Consider the following 24,916-nt stretch of genomic DNA (forward strand, 5'->3'; position numbering starts at 1 on the left):
TTTTTTCTTTACTGAAAAAACATCAGCCGGTCAGCCGAGTAATATTGACGTCAGCTGATAATTATAACCTTTAACCACACAGTGTGAAAAGTCTTAAACATAGTGACGGTTTTAGAAGAAAAGCACAAATAGATGAGCTGGCGGAAGAGAAAAGCTACGACTACTTGTATAATAATAATAATAATAATAATAATAATAATAATAATAATAATAAATTATTAAATATTGAAGACGGCTCTTTCTAGTTATATGTACATATAATTTAACCAGTAGTCATATCGATATTGTATTACAGCACCATGGCTACCGCCATTTGCGAGGATGGGTGGACCACAAACGAACCAGTAAAAATTGTAAACAAAAGCTATGCCAGATTTCACTTTCATTTAAAAGTGAATTTACTGCAAATTGACTGATGATGAACATTTGTCATCGATGTTTGTCAACTTAACAACATAAATAGAAAACCAGCATACGTTTCATGGATTTAAACACATGAAGATATTACTTCCAACGGAAGTTGCGGCAAGGAAATCCCTATTTATTTATTTATTTTTCCATTTTTAAGCAATATAGTTTTGAAGATGACTCACCTTGTCTTTGTTTGGTAAAGTCTGTGTTCTGGTAAAAGTGTCTGTTCCGTTAATACTGATCAGTTCAGCATCTACAGGAGGAAACGGTGCGGGGAAAACCACTACGTCACTCTTCAGTGTGTCTGAGCTGAAACACACGTCATACTGCTGAGTAGCTTTAGAGTAAGACCAGCTCCCGTCAGGGTGGGTGGTGATCATGGGGGCGCTGTACCTGCTGAAATCACTGTCTGTCCTGTGGCATCTGACAGCTATTAAACTGATGAGACTCAGCAGAAAGATCACAGACACTGACACGATGGCGATCAGTAGATACAAGTTCAAATCAGAGAAGTTGTCCTCCTTTATAGGCACATGTCTGAACTGAGTCTGGACATCAGCTGTGCTTTCAACCACCATCACATCAATAGAAACAGTGGCTGACAGAGAAGGTTCTCCATTATCAGAAACTAACACCAACAAGTGGTGAGTTTTCAGGTCATTGTCGCTCATTCTCCTCTTAGTCCTGATTTCTCCAGTGCTGATTCCGATTCTGAACAGGTTGTTTCCTTTTGACTCCGACAGGTGATATGAAAGCAGCGCGTTGTATCCAGAATCTGCGTCCACAGCCCTGATCTTTGCTACAAAGTATCCCGCTTCAGCAGAATAAGGGATGTTCTCACTGTTAACAGAGCCGTGCTCAGAATAAGGAGCTAAAATAGTTGGATTATTATCATTTTCATCGAGAATTAAAACATTAACAGTCACGTTGCTGCTCAGTGGCGGAACACCAGAGTCTGTAGCCTGAACTTTAAACTGAAATGATTTTAACTCCTCGTAGTTAAACGAATGCAGATTTATAATATCTCCTGTATTTGAGTTAATTGTTATCATCGAATTAATCTGCGTATTTTTGGGAGAATTAAGTAAACTGTACATTGATTTAGCATTTTCATCCAAATCTGAATCAAACGTAGATAGTCTATGAATTGTTGTTCCAGTTTGGATGTTCTCTTTTACAAACACGTTAATGTGAGATCCAGGGAATCGAGGAGGATTGTCGTTTACATCAGAAACCTCAAGCGCAATTACTGCTGTTGTCGTAAGCTCAGGTGATCCCTCATCTGTTGCTTCAATTGATATATTATATTTAGAAATATTTTCTCTGTCGAGTGGTCCATCGACCAACAAAGAATAGTAATTTTTATAATTAGATTTTAATTTAAATGGAACAGAACCTGTTATCTTACAATTGATTTGACCATTTTTGCCTCTGTCTCTATCGGTGACCGTTACCATCGCAACAGCCGTGGCTATTTCAGCGTCCTCCTTTATTGGGCTCATCAGAGATGACACCAATATTTCCGGAGCATTGTCATTGACATCAATCACTTCGACTAAAACTTTACTATGTGCACTACGGGGTGTACTTCCTTTATCTCGTGCTTGAACACGGATTTCAAATGCTTGGTATTCCTCATAATCAATGTTGCCTTTAACTATAATCTCTCCGCTATTGTTATTTAGAGAAAATATTTCTTCAGGATTTAAACGCGCCCCCTCTGTGAAAGAATAAACGATCTGACCATTGACGCCTTCATCTAAATCAGTGGCACTCAGTGTTAATAAGGTTGTGCCCGTATTTGCATTTTCAGTCACTTGTATTTTGTAAAGATTCTTACTAAATACGGGCGAATTGTCGTTTACGTCCAAAACGTTCACTTTTATCTGTAAAGCTCCTGCTTTAGCGGGTTTACCTCCGTCAACTGCCGTCAGAATCAGCTCGATCACAGGCTCTTTTTCGCGATCTAATGCTTTTTGCAATATTAATTCAGCAGAGACACTCTGGCCACCAGCGCTCTGTATATCTAATGAGAAATACTCATTTGTGTTTAACTTGTACGTCTTCACCGAATTAGTTCCCACATCCGCATCATGAGCGACGGGGAGTGGATGTCTCTCCCCAACATGCGAAGCTTCAGATATATCTACTGTAATCGCTTCCTCGAGAAAAAAGGGAGCGTTGTCATTAATATCATTTATCAACACCTCAATTCGATGGAGGCTGCGAGGGTTGCTCAATATGGCCTCGATGTTTAAAAAACATTTTGCCAGATTCGGACAAAGCTCCTCCCGGTCTATCCTTTCGCAGACGAAAATTACTCCAGATTCACGATTTATGTCAAAATAACGCTTTCGATAACCAGACGCCATCTGGAGGTCCGTGTTCTGGAGCTGCTGCACACTGAGGTTTAAGTCCTTCGCAACGTTTCCAACCACTCTGCCTTTGTCCACCTCTTCGGAAATGGTGTATGATATCTGAGCCACGGACCGATCAATGAGACAGAAAAGGGTGAAAACCAGGCTCCACATATTATCCCGTCGTGTCCGAGCCGCCATCGCCTTTCAGAAGAAGCCCTACACGTTCTGCTTTAGTGCTTAAAAAGCATGTTTTTTTTTTTCTTTCATATATCCATTCTTGCAAAAGATCCTCACTCGTTACGGGCCTAGCTCATCTGCGAGGTGTTTTCACAAAGCAGCCTCTGTTGATGACGTTGCTGCTTTGTCTTGAAAATGGGAGGAGTTTACAGTATATTAAACAGCTTTTTTTGCGCGGTCTCAAGCGACATCTTGTGATCACTTAATTGTGCAACAAACTAATATTATTAGATTTTGGAAAACAAAATTATTGAAAAAAAAATCTGATTGGGCAAGTGCGCAGCAAAGTATGTTCTGTTGGAATAGAGATCCTTTTATAAAGATGCTAAGTTAGTGAGTTATGTATTTTAAAAGCCAAAAAGCAAACATGTTCCTGGTAAAACAAAGCAAAACAAAAACATATCTGTTCAATGGCACGCAGAGTATTAAGTTGAACTGCATCAGCACCAAGAACAGCTCTTGACTCTCAACACAGACTACAGCGAAGAGGCACACGTTAGTCAGAACCACGGACAGCGCATGGACAGAATTCCTGTGTCTTTCTGCCACTTATTTAACAAAACATATTTGTTGCGTATATTTTCTTTCGTTATAGACTTTCTTAAACTCTGGCTAAATAAAGGCTTCCTGAAACTTCACCAACATCTAATTTAAACATAAATAAAAATTTACAGAAAGAAGCAGAACGTGTAAATGTGTAGGTTTGGATCACTTTAAAACATCTTCGTTATGGTGAAATGGTGATTATCATTGACATGTGATTAATTTGTTGAGTAAATCTACATTATGGCTTTATCAAAGGAAATACTCAAACCACATGTCCAAAATCTTCTGTAAAGTTTGATCATGTAACTGATATACAGTATACACACAACACATTAGCTTTAGCAAAATTAAAATTGACTCAACACATGTACACTTCTTACCTTGTCTTTGTTTGGTAAAGTCTGAGTTCTGGTAAAAGTGTCTGTTCCGTTGATACTGATCAGTTCAGCATCTACAGGCGGAAACGGTGCGGGGAAAACCACTACGTCACTCTTCAGTGTGTCTGAACTGAAACACACGTCATACTGCTGAGTAGCTTTAGAGTAAGACCAGCTCCCATCAGGGTGGGTGGTGATCATGGGGGCGCTGTACCTGCTGAAATCACTGTCTGTCCTGTGGCATCTGACAGCTATTAAACTGATGAGACTCAGCAGAAAGATCACAGACACTGACACGATGGCGATCAGTAGATACAAGTTCAAATCAGAGAAGTTGTCCTCCTTTATAGGCACATGTCTGAACTGAGTCTGGACATCAGCTGTGCTTTCAACCACCATCACATCAATAGAAACAGTGGCTGACAGAGAAGGTTCTCCGTTATCAGAAACTAACACCAACAAGTGGTGAGTTTTCAGGTCATTGTCACTCATTCTCCTCTTAGTCCTGATTTCTCCGGTGCTGGTTCCGATTCTAAACAAATTGTTTCCTTTTGACTCCGACAAGTGATAAGAAAGCAGCGCGTTGTATCCAGAATCTGCGTCCACAGCCCTGATCTTTGCTACAAAGTATCCAGATTCAGCAGAATAAGGGATGGTCTCACTGTTAACAGAGCCGTGCTCAGAATAAGGAGCTAAAATAGTTGGATTATTATCATTTTCATCCAGGATTAAAACATTTACTGTTACGTTGCTGCTGAGTGGCGGATTCCCAGAATCGGTGGCCTTAACCTTAAACTGAAACGTTTTTACTTCCTCATAATTAAAAGACTGTAGGCTCATTATATCTCCAGATTCAGAATTAATACTAATCATTGGGGTGAAATGCTGTCCTTTACTGTTAGTTTCCAGAACCGAATAGCTCACCTGACCGTTATTGTTGATGTCAACATCGACTGCTGTCACTGTTTTTATTATTGTACCCACTTTACTGTTTTCTTTCACATATATGTTTATAACAGGCTCCTGAAAGTCTGGTGCATTGTCATTTACATCAGAGACAAAAACAGCAACAAGGCTGGTGTTTGAGAGAGGAGGTTTCCCCTCATCTGAAGCCAATATTATTACATTGTACTGAGAAGTCACCTCTCTGTCTAAATGTCCATCAACAACCAACGAGTAATAGTTTTTATAGTTTTTCTCAAGTTTGAAAGGAACTGTGTTTACAATCTTACAGGTAACTTCGCCATTTTTACCACTGTCTCTGTCTAGTACCGAAACAAGAGCAATAGCCGTACCGACGGCAGCGTCTTCCTTGACGCTACTCGTAAGTGACGTCACAGTGATTTCAGGGGCATTATCATTAACATCTATGACTTCAACCAGCACTTTACTGTGAGCAGACCTGGGAGGCTGGCCTTTATCTCTTGCCTCCGCACGGATTTCAAAAGCTTTCTTTTCTTCATAGTCGATTTCACCTTTCACTGAAATGACTCCCGTTACAGAGTCTATTTCGAAAATATCAAGAACATGATCTTGATCTTTACTGCGAAGAGAGAACACTATCTCACAGTTTGATCCTTCATCAGCGTCTGTGGCATTTAAAGTCAAGATTGCAGTGCCAAATGCGACGTTTTCTAGCACGTTAATCTTGTAAAGACTACTGCTAAAAATAGGTGCGTTATCGTTTGTATCCAAGACATTTATTTCAATTTCTGATGTACCCGAATTTGCCGGAGAGCCCCCGTCGAATGCAGTTAACAGGAGTTTTATATTTGATTTTGTCTCTCGATCTAAGTTTTTTTGCAGCACTAGTTCTGGAGATATGCTCTCTCCTCTTTTGTGTGTGACGAGACTGAAGTATTCATTTGGACTGAGCTTGTAGCCGCTAACGCCATTTTTACCTCCGTCGGCGTCGCTTGCTTCCGACAAGGCTAATTTAAACCCGGGCGAGGTATTTTCTGCGACATCCAATAGTTGGGATTGCGCATTAAAAGTGGGAGAATGATCGTTGACATCTTTAATTTCTATCTCCACGCGGTACAACTTCAACGGGTTGTTTATTACAGCCTCCAAGCTAACAATGCATTTGGACTCATCTGCACACAGCTCCTCTCGATCTATCCTCTCATTAGTGATCAAAAATCCGGTCTTTAAATTTACTTCGAAGTATTTCCTTTTAGATGCAACAATTTGAAACAAGCGGGAGTCCAAATCCTGCACGTTCAAGTTAAGGTCCTTCGCAATATTTGCTATGTTAGTGCCTGGTTTTACCTCCTCTGAAACAGAATAAAACAGCTGTGTCGTCGCCGCTTCCTGGTAACAACCCAGCAATCCCAGCAGGAAATGTGTAAAAGCAGGTCTCCAGAAATTTGTTGATAACATAATTCCGTTTAATGTGATCAAGGTATAGTTCGCTTATATTTCATTTGCCTCAGAGAAAATCAAAATTCAAGGCAATATCCATGGCTTTGTTGAAATGTATTCCATAATGTCGTCCCGTCGGTTCCCAAACCTCTTTGTGCTGAAAATCGCAGCCAGCCTCCTTTTACTCTACGAGGTGCGTTACCACTTCAGTGTTACGGTCTATAGCGTCGCTTTGTGGTGATCTCGCAAAACCACACTCATCAGAAAGAATAATAATAAAAAATGACTAACTCGAATAAAAATAAATAAAGATTCTACTGAAGGTCACAAGTTACATTCCGATGCAGGAAAGGTTTTTGAAAGGTGTTCATTGTTACTAATATTATTTTACTCTTTACACAGAAAGAAAGGAAGAGGGGGCGGAATGCGTGGAAAAATCTTTATAAAGAGTTATTAAAAGCGTCACTACACGGCATAAATATTTAACGGCAAAAAAAAAAAATGCTTTTTACTTTATATACAAAAAACAACAAGATGTCAGGATTTAATTTCAAGGAAATTGTCGCCAACGAGAAAACGTGTCAGAGTAAACAAAATGGTATAGATTATGCTTTTGAAGATTTGTTTCTTTAAATTATTTAAGATTAATTATGTGTGCAGGCCTACTTTATAATATTATACGGTATACACAAGTGAACAATGCTAATTTCATCATGCGTGGATTTGACACAAAATATCTAGTCAATGTATGAGCGCAAGTAACATACATTTGAAAATAAAAAAATTCAGCGTCGTGGAAAGTGGAGTTCAGTTCTGCAAGCAGTAACAAACATAACATTTCTGTTTTTCTTTTTGAGGATCATGAAAGACATGCATGATCCTCATCGATGTAAGTATTACCCATAACTTTGGTAACAACAACAAAATTTGAATTTTAAAATAAATCTTACCTTATCTGTGTTTGGTAAAGTCTGAGTTCTGGTAAAAGTATCATTCCCATTAATACTGATCAGTTCAGCATCTATAGGTGGAAACGGTGCGGGGAAAACCACTACGTCACTCTTCAGTGTGTCTGAGCTGAAACACACGTCATACTGCTGAGTAGCTTTAGAGTAAGACCAGCTCCCGTCAGGGTGGGTGGTGATCATGGGGGCGCTGTACCTGCTGAAATCACTGTCTGTCCTGTGGCATCTGACAGCTATTAAACTGATGAGACTCAGCAGAAAGATCACAGACACTGACACGATGGCGATCAGTAGATACAAGTTCAAATCAGAGAAGTTGTCCTCCTTTATAGGCACATGTCTGAACTGAGTCTGGACATCAGCTGTGCTTTCAACCACCATCACATCAATAGAAACAGTGGCTGACAGAGAAGGTTCTCCATTATCAGAAACTAACACCAACAAGTGGTGAGTTTTCAGGTCATTGTCGCTCATTCTCCTCTTAGTCCTGATTTCTCCGGTGCTGGTTCCGATCCTGAACAGGTTGTTTCCTTTGGGCTCCGACAGGTGATAAGAAAGCAGCGCGTTGTATCCAGAATCTGCGTCCACAGCCCTGATCTTTGCTACAAAGTATCCAGATTCAGCAGAATAAGGGATGGTCTCACTGTTAACAGAGCCGTGCTCAGAATAAGGAGCTAAAATAGTTGGATTATTATCATTTTCATCCAGGACAAAAACATTCACAGTCACGTTGCTTCTGAGCGGAGGAACACCAGAGTCTGTAGCCTGAACTTTAAACTGAAATGTTTTCATCTCTTCATAATTAAAAGTCTGCAGACTTACTATTTTTCCTGTTTCTGAGTTAACGTCAATCATTGTTGACAGCGGTACAAAGTTATTGTTACTGATTATGGAGTAGCTCACCATGCTGTTTTCACTAGCATCAGCATCATTTGCATATACTGCTTTTAAAACCGTCCCAACTGGACTATTTTCCCGCACATACATATTAGTTACAGCCTCAGAAAACTGAGGCGCGTTATCGTTTACGTCGGAAACTTGAATCGAAACAACACTTGTATTAGACAGCGGAGGGCTCCCTTCATCTGTAGCTTTAATTGTAATGTTATACTGAGAAATTAATTCTCTATCTAGAGCGTGACTTAAAACCAGAGTATAATAATTTTTGTAATTTGTCTCTAATTTAAAGGGAACGTTGTTCGAAATCTCACATTTCACTTCACCATTTTTGCCACTGTCTCTGTCGAGAACTGAGACAAGTGCAACTGCAGTGCCTATTTCAGCGTCCTCTTTGACACTACGGAGCAGTGACGTGACAGTGATGTCAGGCGCATTGTCATTTACATCCACCACCTCCACCACGACTTTACACTGAGCTGTTAGCGGAGGATTGCCCTTGTCTGCAGCCTGCACGCGAATCTCAAAAGACGGATTTAATTCAAAGTCTATATTCTCTTTAACTGTTAATACCCCCGCGTCGCTATCAATTTCAAAGATTTCCAAAACGTGGTCCTGATCGTTTGAATTCAATGAATATACAATTTCTTTGTTCAATCCCTGGTCGGCATCAGTCGCAGCCACCTCGACTAAAGTCATTCCGAGGGGTGCATTTTCTGTAATACTTGTTTTATACAGTGTTTTGATAAAAGTGGGAATATTATCGTTTATATCAAGGACACGAATAATAATTTCTGATGTACCTGATTTCACTGGTGTCCCTCCGTCTATTGCTGTCAGCGTAAGTTTAATTATTTCCTGCTTCTCACGATCTAAGGCTTTCTGAAGGACTAACTCCGCTGACACACTCTCACCTTTGTGTACTTTTAAAGAAAAATACTCGCTAGGCTTTAGCTTATAGGTGCTTATACCGTTTTTCCCCACATCAGCATCATATGCGGACAACAGAGGAAATGTTGTTCCTGGCAAAATGTTCTCCGCTATGTTGATAGTTTGAGATTTCGTACTAAAAACAGGGGCGTTATCATTTACATCTAGAACAATGACTTCAATCTGATAAAGTTTGAGTGGATTGTTAATCACAGCTTCTACATTTATGGCGCATGCTGTCGCCTTCGCACAAAGAAGTTCTCTGTCGATTCTCTCACTGACGTAAAGAAATCCTGACTTTAAATTGACATCAAAATACTTTGTCTTTGATCCGGCAACTGTCTGGAACATACGCGACTCCAAATCCTGCACATTAATGTTGAGATCCTTCGCCAAATTGCCAACTGAAGTCCCGGGGTTTACCTCTTCCTGCACAGAGTAAGAAAGCTGCCCAGACACGGCTCCACTGTTATGCTCCACGGAAACAAACAACAGATATATTCCAAAGGAGATCACTCCTCTCAGAGGATCCATAGTTCCGCCCAGCGATAACAAAACATAGATCCGTACAAAACCCTTGATTCATATGGAGAGGGAATATTTTTACAGACGCGAACACAAAATGTTGCTGTCTTTCACTGCGTCTAAGCCTCACAATGTACCGATAAAAATGGATGCTCTGAACATGGGAGGTGCCTTTTCAAATCAACGATCCCCGTCGGTGTTACGGTCTTGACTGTCGCCTCATGGACGTTTGGGGGAACTGCATCAAACCAACAAAACTCAGTTAAAATACTTGTTTTAAAATGCATTTACTCATATAGGTATATGAATCGAAATAAATGTTTTCCTTGTTTATAATGTGAGATTTTTTTTTTTACGATGTAGGAGTATGCAAACAATAATTCACCATTGTGAAAACAGCAATTAGCGAGGCGCAAGGTGACATTCATTGGCATGGGGTGAAGAGATAAGCATATTCCAATATGCTGCACATCATACATGTATAATTATGGCATCAGTAGATTGAGCCACAGTATAAAAGCAAACCACGATTTGAAGTGTTTATTGCAACACATTCTCACTCCCGACTCGTCACATATTGACGACTTGGGAAGGTCACATGTTTTACGTGGATTATTGACGCGAAGGGTTCTCTTAACCGCTGCCGAACCATTTGGTTAGGTTTAGGGCAAAAAAATTACGGTAAGGCATAGTGTAAAACCCCTCGCGTCACATATTGACGCGAAAGGGATACCCTGCGCGTCAACATGTGACGAGGACGGACCGTCCCATGCGTAAATATATGACGAGTTGGGAGTGAGAATGGGTTGTTTGTTGACACTTCATATTTAACTTTTCATCAGCCTGACCGAGAAAATCAAATTCAATAAATTGGCTGCTCAGTAATGCTTTCCTTCCTAAATATAATTATACAGCAACATTTTCTTTTGTTCGTAAAACGTATTTAATACCAAACATCGCACCCCAGAGATTTGAATACAAACAGTAAAGTTGTAATAACGGAAATTTAAAAATACAGCTACGTTAAAAAACAACGAAAAAGCATGGAAAAAAAAAAACGTGAAGAGGTGAATTGATGTTACGTACATAAGGGTGGAAGAAGGCGGTGTTATATTCTTACCTTTTCCTTATTAGGTAAAGTCTGAGTTCTGGTAAATGTATCATTCCCATTAATACTGATCAGTTCAGCATCTACAGGAGGAAACGGTGCGGGGAAAACCACTACGTCACTCTTCAGTGTGTCTGAGCTGAAACACACGTCATACTGCTGAGTAGCTTTAGAGTAAGACCAGCTCCCATCAGGGTGGGTGGTGATCATGGGGGCGCTGTACCTGCTGAAATCACTGTCTGTCCTGTGGCATCTGACAGCTATTAAACTGATGAGACTCAGCAGAAAGATCACAGACACTGACACGATGGCGATCAGTAGATACAAGTTCAAATCAGAGAAGTTGTCCTCCTTTATAGGCACATGTCTGAACTGAGTCTGGACATCAGCTGTGCTTTCAACCACCATCACATCAATAGAAACAGTGGCTGACAGAGAAGGTTCTCCATTATCAGAAACTAACACCAACAAGTGGTGAGTTTTCAGGTCATTGTCGCTCATTCTCCTCTTAGTCCTGATTTCTCCGGTGCTGGTTCCGATTCTGAACAGGTTGTTTCCTTTCGGCTCAGACAGGTGATATGAAAGCAGCGCGTTGTATCCAGAATCTGCGTCCACAGCCCTGATCTTTGCTACAAAGTATCCAGATTCAGCAGAATAAGGGATGGTCTCACTGTTAACAGAGCCGTGCTCAGAATAAGGAGCTAAAATAGTTGGATTATTATCATTTTCATCGAGAATTAAAACATTAACTGTCACGTTGCTGCTTAGCGGAGGAACACCAGAGTCTGTAGCCTGAACCGTAAACTGAAACGTTTTTAACTCCTCGTAATTAAAAGACTGCAGGCTGATTATATCACCTGTTTCTGAGTTTACGTTGATCATCGATCTGAGTGGCAGCGGGTTATTATTGTCAATTAAAAGTGAGTAGCTTATTTTACCATTTTGATCAGAGTCTGCATCAACTGCTGACACTGTTTTAATAACTGCTCCAATTTGACTGTTTTCTTTTATGAAGACATTTGTAGCGGCCTCTGGGAAACTGGGTTTGTTATCATTTACATCAGAGACGTGCACAAGAATGACACTGGTGCTGGAGAGAGAAGGACTCCCCTCATCTCTAACACTGATGCAAATTTTATAGTGAGCCGCTGTTTCTCTGTCAAGCGCTCCATCAACAATTAAGGAATAGTAATTCTTATAATTAGCTTCTAATTTGAACGGAACATTATTGGAAATTTCACAGTTAACCATTCCATTCCTCCCGCTGTCTTTATCAAATACAGAAACAAGAGCAATCGCGGTGCCAACGGGCGCATCTTCTCTCACTGTATTTAAAAGCGACGTCACTGTAATTTCAGGCGCGTTGTCATTCACGTCTAAAATTTCAATCAGTAATTTTGCGTTTGATGTGAGAGGAGAGTTTGCACTATCACTGGCTTGCACTTGAATCTCAAAAGCATTGTTCTCCTCAAAGTCTATGTTGTTTTTGTTCGTTATTGTGCCATTTTGTTCGTTTATAGTAAACAAGCTCGTTTGTTTACCTTGGTCTATTTCAATCAACGAATACAATATTCGGCCATTTTGTCCTGTATCTAAGTCCGTAGCATTTAGAGTAATTATTGGTGTCCCGATCTTAACGTTCTCATACACACTGGCTTTATAAAGTTTTTGACTAAAAACTGGGTGATTATCATTAACATCCAGCACATTTACTACAATAGTCATACTTCCTGATTTAGCTGGTGTTCCCCCATCAATGGCAGTCAGCGTGAGTCGTATTACAGACTGCTTTTCTCTATCTAGCACTTTCTGTAGGACTAGTTCGACAATCATATTCTGTCCCTTATGCGTATTCAGAGAAAAATACTCATTTTGACTGAGCTTGTATGTATTAACAGAGTTCTTCCCTACGTCTGCATCGTGAGCCCGTTTCAGCAGGAATTTAGCTCCTGCTGCTGTGCTTTCTGTAATATTAATCGTCTGCGACAGGCTGGGAAATGATGGCGAGTTATCATTGACATCTAAAACAACAACTTCTATACGGTACAGCTTCAAAGGGTTATTTATGACTGCTTCTACTCCGAGTGAACATTTTGACTCATCACCACAGAGCTGCTCTCGGTCGATTCTTTCATTTACATAAAGAGAACCAGTCTTCACGTTTACCTCGAAGTACTTTTTCTTAGATCCAGCAACAATCTGAAACATCCGCGTTTCCAACTCTTGGGTATTAATGTTCAGATCTTTCGCTATGTTTCCCAAAACAGTGCCAATGTTTGACTCCTCTGCGACGGTGTAAGTGAGCTGCCCAGATACAGCGTCCGAATAACAGTTCAGCAGCGTGAGGAAGAAATAAATCCATATCGAGCTCGGTCTATCCAATAGATGCATAATTCTAGACGTATGACAAAGCGTACGGACAAATCAGGACAACATCTTGCAGTACGGTATAAAAAAAGCACAAGATAGGAATCAGAAAGCAACTGTTCCGAATGGAAATGTCACCATGTTCGCAACAGACGACGACCGTCCTTTGTCTCGAGACCTCTTTGTAACAGAGCAAAGAGGAATCGTTCACTGAATCTGGGAGGAGTCCTGAATCAGTTCATAGAAATGCTGCGGTCTGCACTGTCCTCTGTTGGAGCCTTACTGGAAAAATCTACCCTGAAGAATTTGGTGAACAAATAGCATAAAACGGTATTTACCTGTGCAATATTTTTATTTATTTTATGTATTTATTTATTTATTTATTTATTTACAATTCCAGATAGAAATCTATTTGGAAAATGTAAAAAAAAAACTATTATTAAGACAAAATTAATCGATTAGACATCTTAGATGGACAACATAAACTGAAAAAAAATACACTTTGTGTACTTTTAGAATAAATATACTAGTCAACATTTCTACACATATTACGAAAAATAATGTAAAAATAAATATGTTTAATGCTTTTTTAGATAACGTGGAAAAGAGATTGTTGATGAATATAGTTTCAGAACCATGGAGAGCGGTAAAATGCATTTGTCAATTAATGTTACACACACACAAACAAATAACTGACTTCTTTACAACCCTTATCTAATAAATTTTTTATGAGATTGAAAAAAATATTATCAACTGGTCTGTAAAAATATGATGCAGAAGGATTTATTGCAGCTATATAGAAAAAAGGCATACGCAAGCCAGCACATTTTGACATGTTGAATTAGAGGGTAACAAATAATTTAACAATATGCTTACCTTCTCTTTGCTTGGTAAAGTCTGAGTTCTGGTAAAAGTGTCTGTCCCATTAATACTGATCAGTTCAGCATCTATAGGTGGAAACGATGCGGGGAAAACCACTACGTCACTCTTCAGTGTGTCTGAGCTGAAACACACGTCATACTGCTGAGTAGCTTTAGAGTAAGACCAGCTCCCGTCAGGGTGGGTGGTGATCATGGGGGCGCTGTACCTGCTGAAATCACTGTCTGTCCTGTGGCATCTGACAGCTATTAAACTGATGAGACTCAGCAGAAAGATCACAGACACTGACACGATGGCGATCAGTAGATACAAGTTCAAATCAGAGAAGTTGTCCTCCTTTATAGGCACATGTCTGAACTGAGTCTGGACATCAGCTGTGCTTTCAACCACCATCACATCAATAGAAACAGTGGCTGACAGAGAAGGTTCTCCATTATCAGAAACTAACACCAACAAGTGGTGAGTTTTCAGGTCATTGTCGCTCATTCTCCTCTTAGTCCTGATTTCTCCAGTGCTGGTTCCGATCCTGAACAGGTTGTTTCCTTTGGGCTCAGACAGGTGATAAGAAAGCAGCGCGTTGTATCCAGAATCTGCGTCCACAGCCCTGATCTTTGCTACAAAGTATCCAGATTCAGCAGAATAAGGGATGGTCTCACTGTTAACAGAGCCGTGCTCAGAATAAGGAGCTAAAATAGTTGGATTATTATCATTTTCATCGAGGATTAAAACATTAACAGTCACGTTGCTGCTGAGTGGAGGAACACCAGAGTCTGTAGCCTGAACTTTAAACTGAAATGTTTTCAACTCCTCATAATTAAAAGACTGCAGACTGATTATATCACCTGTTTCTGAGTTTATGTTGATCATTGATCTGAGTGGCAGCTGGTTACTATTGTCTATTAAAAGTGAGTAGCTTATTTGACCATTTTGATCAGAGTCTGCATCAACTGCTGACACTGTTTTAATAACTGCCCCTGCTGGACTGTTTTCTTTTATAAAGACATGTATGGCGTTTTCTGTGAAATAAGGGTTATTATCATTTACATCAGAGACAATTACAAGAATGAAGCTGATGCTGGAAAGAGATGGGTTGCCTTCATCTGTGGCTCTGATGCTGATATTATAATGAGCTGCTCTTTCTCTGTCCAGAGCTCCATCAACAACTAGAGAATAGTAATTCTTATAATTTAACTCTAATTTAAAAGGGACAGTGTTTGAAATTTTACAATTAACAATGCCATTTTTGCCGCTGTCCCTGTCAAATACTGAAACAAAAGCTATTGCGGTGCCAATGGATGCATCCTCTTTCACTCGATTTAACAGGGATGTCACTGTAATTTCAGGAGAATTGTCATTTACGTCAAGTACTTCTATCAGTAACTTTGCATGAGAGGTCATAGGAAATATTGCCCTATCACTGGCTTGTACTCTAATCTCAAAAGCATTATTCTCTTCAAAGTCAATATTCTTTATATTTCTGACTGTTCCAGATTTTCCGTCTATTGCAAAAAGCTCATTCAGTTTTCCTCTTCCGATAGCACTCAGAGTGTACAACACCTGCCCATTCATGCCTGCATCTAAATCTGTAGCAGTCATTGCAATTATTGACGTGCCTATTGTGACATTTTCATACACGCTGGCTTTATACAGAGTTTTACTAAATTCTGGGGCGTTATCGTTAATATCTAAAACATTTATTATCAAATCCATTGTTCCAGATCTAGCTGGCGTTCCCCCGTCCACAGCAGTTAGGCTAAGCTGTATAACATGTTTCTTTTCTCGGTCTAAAACTTTCTGAAGTACCAGTTCGGGTGTTTCACTTTCTCCCTTCTGCGTTTCCAAAGAGAAATGTTCATTTTGACTGAGCCTGTACGAGTGTACGGTGTTTTTTCCGACGTCTGCATCGTGAGCTGGATGCAGAGGAAATTTCGTGCCCACTGCTGTGTTCTCAGTGACGTTCAGCTCCACCGTCCTGCTAACAAAATCCGGGGAATTATCATTGACATCTAATATTGCTATCTCTATGCGATACAGTTTCAACGGGTTATTAATAATCACTTCAACATTGACAGCACATTTGGCCTCGTCACCGCAGAGCTTTTCTCGATCTATCCTCTCATTAACAAACAAGACTCCCGTCTTTAGATTCACCTCAAAATATTTCCTCTTTGCTCCAGCAACGATCTGGAACATACGAGGTTCCAGGTCCTGAACATTGAGGTTGAGATCTTTTGCAATATTTCCGACAGATGTCCCCGGATTTACCTCTTCAAACACGGAGTATGAAAGCTGTCCTGAAACCGCTTCCCAATAACAGTCCAGCAGCACAAAGACGAGGTGTATCCATACAGATCTCGATCTGGCCTTAAAATGCATTCTCCCAGTTAAAAAGAAAAAACGGCACCGCCAAAATGTCCTGGGTCATGTCACAACATCATCGGAAAGACCCGTTCCAGAGAAAGAAAAAAAAAGGTGTTATTTTCAAGAAGAAATCGCCTATGCGTCTTGATTCTTCACCCTGTTTCTCTCTTTGTTTCAAAACGATAGAACATCATCAAGCTTTGAAACTGGGAGGAGTTGAGAAGCCGTAGTGGAAATTTAGATGTCACGGTCTATAATGTCCCCTCCTGGACAACGACGACAATTACAGCCAACACTGACACATAAATACCATCACCTATGTTGCGTACATTATTTACAAAAATCTAAAAGAAAGTGAATTTTAATTTATTCTCGGCAACTCATAGCTCGCATTACGAATTTTTATGTTTATTTTTCTGGAATGAATTGTCAGTCCTCATATTAATACAAAGTATATTAACTTTGACTTTGCATAAAAGTTGCAGAGCTCCAACGAAGTTGTTCTCAAGACGGGAAGTTCAAGTTTTGCTCTGCTTACACCAAAACTAGAGATTCCTTTCAAATGCGTTGATGGAGGAATCCTCTTGACCAGCAGCATTTTTTATTTAATATAATATTTTACGAACTTAGAAAGATAACGTAATATTTCCCGCATCCATCAGATAAAGTCAAAATATATAATTCATCTAATATCTTCTATTTAAAAAAAACATAGAAATATAATAATAGAGAAAGATAAAGAAAATATCTTAATTAAATTTACGTTAAAACAGATGTCCAATCGAGACTATGAAACATGACCGGAATCAGCGTGGGGACAAACACGGAATTGATATACAGTGAACCCTCGCTATTTCGGGGTTTACCTTTCGCGGTCTCTCTGCTTCGCGGATTTGCATCGTGCATTGTGTTCTGCATTCTGATTGGCTAAACAGTCTCTCCGCTTCTTCTCTACCTGTGTGTCAACAACTTTGCAGTTTAATATGTACACGTACGTAAAACAGCTTGCCATATTTAACATAATCGATGGTGGAATGTCGGTTTATAAGAATTATTTTGTCCAGAAGAAAAAAGAGCGACAACAGCTACCGATAACTATGTTCTTCTCTCGAAAAAAACACACCTGCACCGCGGGCTTTAGAAGACAAAGGGAGCAGTGAAATACAGGTGAATCACTATTTGTCCAACTGCACTTTGTATTCTTTTTCATAATCATTTTTTCCCCGTTCTAATCCAATGACTCGGGTCGCGGTGGGGCGGTGCTGATCTCCGCAATTTGAAGCCTTCACTTCGTATTGATGATTAAAATTATTATTTTTCAGTATAGTAGTTATTTGGAAAAAAAAAAGAAAGAAAAAAAGAATATGTATTAAGAATATAAATTTATACAGTACTTTTATTTGTTAAAAAAAATGCTTGGCCCTGTAAAAAGGTTTTGTTCTTTGTTTTAAATGTATTATGGAGTATTTCATTGTATAATAATTGTTAAAAAAAATAAAGGTTCCTACTTCGCGGATTTCGCTTATCTGTTCTAACCCCCGCGAAAAACGAGGGATCGCTGTAAAGAAATAACGCTAGATAGAGAGAGACTGGCGGTGTATCACGACATGTAGACAAGATGCAGTGAAAATGTAGCTGCAAGGCAGTTCTGCAGAAAATTACATAAGCAAAAGGCAAAATACAGCTAATGGAGCCTAGGCGAAAATTCAAGCTGGGAGACAAAACATACAGCCGATCCACATCATCCACTCACCACGCCCCCGCCGCAGCCAATCAGGACCGGTGCGCGCACCGGTCCAGGTAATCGTCGTTCACGGATCCCTTCAAAGGACAAGCTACCACGGATCTTCTCGCTCATCAGCCGCGCTTTGAGCTCCTCCATCTCAAGGCTCCGCTCCACCACCAGTATTCGGACCGGGGGGGGGAGACTACCCTGAGCTTCACCTGAACCGATCACCTGCCCTTGGTGATCCTCAGCTCACAAGTCTTCCGCCGGGTTCGAGCGCGAAAGAACTTTGTATCATTAAATCTTCTAACTACTATTCGCTCTCTGTGTGAGTCTATCCAGATTGAATTGAACTGATGAGACTCAGCAGAAAGATCACAGGCTTGAATAGCAAAACTTATTTCCACAAAATAGAAATAGACATTAAAATAACTCAAGCTGCATTCTTACCTTGTCTGTGCTCGGTAAAGTCTGAGTTCTGGTAAAAGTATCTGTTCCATTAATACTGATCAGTTCAGCATCTACTGGTGGAAACGGTGCGGGGAAAACCACTACGTCACTCTTCAGTGTGTCTGAGCTGAAACACACGTCATACTGCTGAGTAGCTTTAGAGTAAGACCAGCTCCCATCAGGGTGGGTGGTGATCATGGGGGCGCTGTACCTGCTGAAATCACTGTCTGTCCTGTGGCATCTGACAGCTATTAAACTGATGAGACTCAGCAGAAAGATCACAGACACTGACACGATGGCGATCAGTAGATACAAGTTCAAATCAGAGAAGTTGTCCTCCTTTATAGGCACATGTCTGAACTGAGTCTGGACATCAGCTGTGCTTTCAACCACCATCACATCAATAGAAACAGTGGCTGACAGAGAAGGTTCTCCGTTATCAGAAACTAACACCAACAAGTGGTGAGTTTTCAGGTCATTGTCGCTCATTCTCCTCTTAGTCCTGATTTCTCCGCTGCTGGTTCCGATCCTGAACAGGTTGTTTCCTTTGGACTCCGACAGGTGATAAGAAAGCAGCGCGTTGTATCCAGAATCTGCGTCCACAGCCCTGATCTTTGCTACAAAGTATCCAGATTCAGCAGAATAAGGGATGGTCTCACTGTTAACAGAGCCGTGCTCAGAATAAGGAGCTAAAATAGTTGGATTATTATCATTTTCATCGAGGATTAAAACATTAACAGTCACATTGCTGCTTAATGGAGGAACACCAGCGTCTGTGGCTTGAATTTTAAAATGAAAGGTTTTCAGCTCCTCGTAGTTAAAAGACTGGAGACTGATTATTTCTCCTGTCTCTGAGTTGATGTTTATCATTGATCTTACAGACAGCTGGTTACTATAATCATGTAAAAGGGAATAACTAACTTGACCATTCCGATCAATGTCTGCATCCACTGCAGACACTTTTTTAATAACTGTTTCTGCTGGACTGTTTTCTTTTATAAAGATGATTATATTATCTTCTGTGAAATGAGGTTTGTTATCATTTACATCAGAGACATGAACAAGAACCACAGTTGTGCTGGAGAGAGGTGGGCTGCCCTCATCTTTAGCTGTGATGCTAATTTCATATTTTGGCACTTTTTCTCTGTCCAGAGCTCCATCCACGATTAAAGAATAGTAATTCCTATAGTTTGACTCTAGTTTAAAAGGAACATTATTGGAAACTTTGCAATTCACTATAGCATTTTTACTGCTATCTTTATCAAGCACTGAAACAAGAGCAATCGCTGTGCCAATGGTTGCATCCTCTTTCACTGCATTTAACAATGTGGTAACTGTAATTTCAGGAGCGTTGTCGTTCACATCTAAAACTTCAATAAGCAATTTAGCATGCGAGGTGAGAGGTGAGTAGCCTTGATCTCTGACTTGTACTCTAAGTTCAAATGCATTATTCTCTTCAAAGTCTATATTCTTTTTATTTGTCACATATCCTGTATTTTCATCTATAGCAAAGAGATCTGTCTCTTTCCCACTTACCTCGCTGAATGAATAAATTAGTTGTGCATTTTGTCCTGCATCTAAATCTGTAGCATTTAGTCTTATTATTAATGTCTCTATTTTTACATTCTCATACACCTTTGCTTTGTATAAAGCTTGACTGAATGCTGGAGGGTTGTCATTGTTGTCCAAAACATTTATTATTATTGTCATGCTACCTGATTTAGCTGGTGTTCCTCCATCAACAGCCGTCACTATGAACCGAATCAAAGACTGTTTTTCTCTATCTAGCATCTTCTGAAGCACCAGTTCTGGAGTTATTTTGTCTCCTTTTTGTGTTAGTAGAGAGAAATGTTCATTCTGACTCAGTCTGTAGGTACTCACTGAATTTTTTCCTACGTCTGCATCATGAGCTGAATGCAACGGGAATTTAGTTCCCGCTGCTGTACTTTCGCTAATGTTGATCATCTGAGACGTGCTGGTGAATGTGGGTGAATTATCATTTACGTCTAAAATTGCAATGTCCATGCGGTACAATTTCAGAGGATTGTTAATAACTGCCTCTACACTCATTGAACATTTTTCCCCATCACCGCACAGTTCCTCTCGATCCATTCTCTCGTTGACATAAAGGGAACCGGTCTTTAGATTTACCTCAAAATATTTTTTGTTCGATCCTGCAACGATCTGGAACAAACGGGTTTCTAAATCCCTGACATTTAGGTTGAGATCCTTGGCAATATTCGCGATCACGGTCCCGTGGTTTACCTCCTCTGACACGGAGTAAGAGAGCTGTCCTACAGCCGCTTCCCAGCAGCAAACCAGCAGCACAAAGACGAAGTAAATCCACAAAGACGCTGTTCTCCCCGGAAAAATCATGTTTCCACAAAAGAAAGGACACACAAATAAAAAACGATTTTGATACGCCATGAAATAAAAAACAGTAGGTATTCGGGAATCTGTTAAAAAGGAAAGGCCGAAGCTCCACAAAATCGTCCTTTCGTTGTTGTGTTTCTACCCTCCTCTCTTTGTTTCAAACGCCAGAGAAACATCATCATCACCATCTGACTCTGGGAGGAGTCCGTGGAAATAAAAGGGAAATTCAGATGTAATGGTCTACAATGTCCCCGCGCGGACACCCGCGAAAATTACACCCAACTCCAAAAAAGCCTACGAGGTACAAACACCAGAATTTATCTTGTAAATATCTTGTTTCTTTTTTATGAATCGGCAAAACATTAAAATATGCGAAATCTATAATAGTGTTAATCTTGCCACTTTTTCAACTCAGAAAAACCAGAAAATAATCACAAAACAGGCAAAAAATATTCAAACATTCAAACAAATGTTTGAATATTTTTTCTAAGAGGAAATTATTTTTTTTCCGTTTTGTTGAAACTTTAGGAGGCTCCTTTAAGAAGGATCGATACGGACTATGTTAACGAACGTAAAAAGTAATTTGAGTCCAAAAAGTCTAAACGGAAGAAAAAGTTCAATGTAATTCAGTAAAAGTAATTTGGATGATCTCAGCCGTAATATGTTCAGGATTCCTGCAAGCTCGTGGAATTTTGCACCGTTTAGAATAGAAGTAATAAATATACAACTGCATTCAATTTTGATTAAAAAAAATCCCATGCAGAGAGAAATTGTTTTTATCAGGTATCGAGACATACTTAAATTAAAAATTTTTAAAAATAAACAAAATGAACCACAATACAGGAAATAAAATATTTCCTAATGAGAACTACGGACAGAAACCGTGCAAGCAAGCAGCGAGTATTTATTTTTATTAGTACTGTTCAGTTCAGGTCAATTTAGTTGAATTCTATTTGAAAAGTTAATCGATAGTTTATATTCAATAACATTTTTAGCTAAATTTATAATCTTTAAAACAATCGGATATACACAGGAAATAAAAGCGATACAACAGGAAGTAACAATAATTTAGCAACGATCTTACCTTGTCCGTGTTTGGTAAAGTCTGAGTTCTGGTAAAAGTGTCTGTTCCATTAATACTGATCAGTTCAGCATCTACAGGCGGAAACGATGCGGGGAAAACCACTACGTCACTCTTCAGTGTGTCCGAGCTGAAACACACGTCATACTGCTGAGTAGCTTTAGAGTAAGACCAGCTCCCGTCAGGGTGGGTGGTGATCATGGGGGCGCTGTACCTGCTGAAATCACTGTCTGTCCTGTGGCATCTGACAGCTATTAAACTGATGAGACTCAGCAGAAAGATCACAGACACTGACACGATGGCGATCAGTAGATACAAGTTCAAATCAGAGAAGTTGTCCTCCTTTATAGGCACATGTCTGAACTGAGTCTGGACATCAGCTGTGCTTTCAACCACCATCACATCAATAGAAACAGTGGCTGACAGAGAAGGTTCTCCGTTATCAGAAACTAACACCAACAAGTGGTGAGTTTTCAGGTCATTGTCGCTCATTCTCCTCTTAGTCCTGATTTCTCCGCTGCTGGTTCCGATCCTGAACAGGTTGTTTCCTTTGGGCTCAGACAGGTGATATGAAAGCAGCGCGTTGTATCCAGAATCTGCGTCCACAGCCCTGATCTTTGCTACAAAGTATCCAGATTCAGCAGAATAAGGGATGGTCTCACTGTTAACAGAGCCGTGCTCAGAATAAGGAGCTAAAATAGTTGGATTGTTATCATTTTCATCGAGAATTAAAACGTTAACTGTCACGTTGCTGCTCAGTGGAGGAACACCGGCGTCAGCGGCCTGAACTTTAAAGTGAAACGTTTTCAACTCCTCATAATTAAAGGACTGCAGGCTGATTATATCTCCAGTCTGTGAGTTAATACTTAGCAAAGAACTAAGAGGCAGCGAGTTGCTGTTATCATGTAAAATTGAATAACTAATTTGACCATTTTGTTCAATGTCTGCATCCACTGCTGACACTTTTTTAATAACTTCTCCTGTTGCACTGTTTTCTTTTATGAAGATGTTTATAATGTCTTCCGTGAAATGAGGTTTGTTATCATTTACATCAGAGACGTGAACAATAATGACGCTGGTGCTTGAAAGAGACGGGCTCCCTTCGTCTGTGGCTGTGATGCAAATATTATAGTAAGGTGCTCGTTCTCTGTCCAGAGCTCCATCCACAACTAAAGAATAGTAATTCTTATAGTTTGACTCTAGTTTAAAAGGGATGTTGTCTGAAATTTCACAGTTCACCATTCCATTTTTACTGCTATCTTTATCGAACGCAGAAACAAGAGCAATCGCGGTGCCAATGGATGAATCTTCTTTCACTGTATTTAATAGGGAGGTAACTGTAATTTCTGGAGCGTTGTCGTTCACATCTAGTACTTCAATAAGTAATTTAGCGTTTGAAGTCATAGGCGAGGAAGCTCCGTCACTGGCCTGAACGCGAATCTCAAATGCATTAGTCTCTTCATAGTCTATATTCTTCTTGTTTGTCACTGTTCCGGTATCTTCATTAATTTCAAAGAGCTCAGTCTGTTTACCACGACCTACTTCGCTGAATGAATATGTTACGTGTCCATTTTTCCCCGCATCTAAATCGGTAGCATTTAAACTTATGATTGGCGTACCGAGCTTCACGTTTTCAAACACTCTGGCTTTGTACAGAGTTTGACTGAAAACAGGGGCGTTATCATTAATATCCAACACATTTACGATAACCACCATGGAGCCTGATTTTGCAGGCGTTCCTCCGTCCAAAGCCGTCAGTAGGAGCCGAATCGCAGACAGCTTTTCTCTGTCTAACACTTTCTGAATTACAAGTTCAGGCGTTGCACTCTCTCCTTTTTGCATTGCTAGAGAAAAGTGTTCATTCTGACTAAGTCTGTAGGTTTGTACTGTATTTTTGCCAATGTCCGCATCATGGGCGGGATGCAGCGGAAATTTAGTTCCTGCAGCCGTGCTTTCACTGATGTTAATCATTTGACGACCAATAAGAAAACTAGGAGCATTATCATTTACGTCTAGAATTAGAATTTCAATGCGATGCAATTTCAGAGGATTATTAAGAACTGCTTCTACACTTATTGAGCATTTTGCTTCATCACCGCACAGTTCCTCTCGATCTATTCTCTCATTGACATAAAGAGCACCGGTCTTTAGATTTACCTCAAAATATTTTTTCTTCGATCCTGCAACGATCTGGAACAAACGAGTGTCCAGATCCTTAACATTGAGGTTGAGATCTTTGGCAATATTTCCGATCACGGTCCCTTGGTTTACCTCCTCTGATACGGAGTAAGAAATCTGTCCTAGAGTCGCTTCCCAGCAGCAAACCAGCAGCACAAAGACGAAGTAAATCCACACAGAGCTTGTCCTCCCCGGAAGAATCATGTTGCCATAAATGCATGGAAAACATATATTCAAAATCCTTCTGTGAAAATGCAAAGTAATCGAGGCAATCCTCTTCGAGAATTAAATAACAAAAACTATGTAAACACCTTCACAAAAACCCAGTGATTGCGGCAGCGTTAGTCTGTTATAAGCTTCTCTTCCCTTTGTTTCAAACGTAGAAGAAACGTCATCTGAGTCTGGGAGGAGTTCCGTTAAATCAGAAATGCGTTTCAGATGTGACGGTCTACAATGTCCCCCTGTGGTCAAGTGCAAAACCTACACCCTGTGGCAAACATTTAATTTCAACCTTACACCATGAGGTACAAAAGTTTTTAAAAATAATGTGACTTTCCAAACCTACTGAATAACTTTTTTTTTTCTAGATCCATAACAGTTCTTTAATATTTTCTTCTCTCTACGATCGTCTATGTTTGGAAGAGATTCTGCAATATGGGACCTCTAATAACCAAAGAAAGTGTTGAATTAAAAATTATCAAACTGAAAGAAAATCCACATTATACTATATATTCTTTATATATTAACAATTCTTTCAAAATCAATATTAGAGAGTTCTAGA

At 39.8% G+C, this 24,916-nt stretch overlaps 2 protein-coding genes across 21 annotated transcripts in view; both read right to left on the minus strand.

The window, feature by feature from the left end:
- Positions 1-24,916, minus strand: part of LOC114138898 (protocadherin alpha-C2-like) — a 191,399-nt gene that overhangs the window by 58,116 nt on the left and 108,367 nt on the right. The window contains exon 1 of one of the 20 annotated variants that reach the window (XM_028008364.1): positions 18,504-21,013. The exons of 14 other annotated variants lie outside the window; for them this stretch is intronic. In XM_028008364.1, the coding sequence (XP_027864165.1) occupies positions 18,504-20,930 (2,427 nt within the window). In that variant the 5' untranslated portion in view covers positions 20,931-21,013. Of the gene's footprint in view, positions 1-593; positions 3,090-3,934; positions 6,451-7,245; positions 9,752-10,732; positions 13,247-13,963; positions 16,495-18,503; positions 21,014-24,916 lie in introns of those variants that run through there. 5 more of the 20 variants (XM_028008371.1, XM_028008372.1, XM_028008373.1 and 2 more) reach the window with 5 other exon arrangements.
- LOC114139576 (protocadherin alpha-8-like) lies at positions 21,117-24,572 on the minus strand. Its single transcript, XM_028009599.1, has 2 exons — positions 21,961-24,572; positions 21,117-21,170 (listed from the first exon to the last, which is right to left on the minus strand). The coding sequence occupies exons 1-2, from the start codon at positions 24,337-24,339 to the stop codon at positions 21,117-21,119; spliced, it is 2,433 nt and encodes an 810-aa protein (XP_027865400.1). The 5' UTR covers positions 24,340-24,572.

This window comes from Xiphophorus couchianus, chromosome 23, assembly GCF_001444195.1.
Source record: "Xiphophorus couchianus chromosome 23, X_couchianus-1.0, whole genome shotgun sequence".
NCBI lineage: Eukaryota > Metazoa > Chordata > Actinopteri > Cyprinodontiformes > Poeciliidae > Xiphophorus > Xiphophorus couchianus.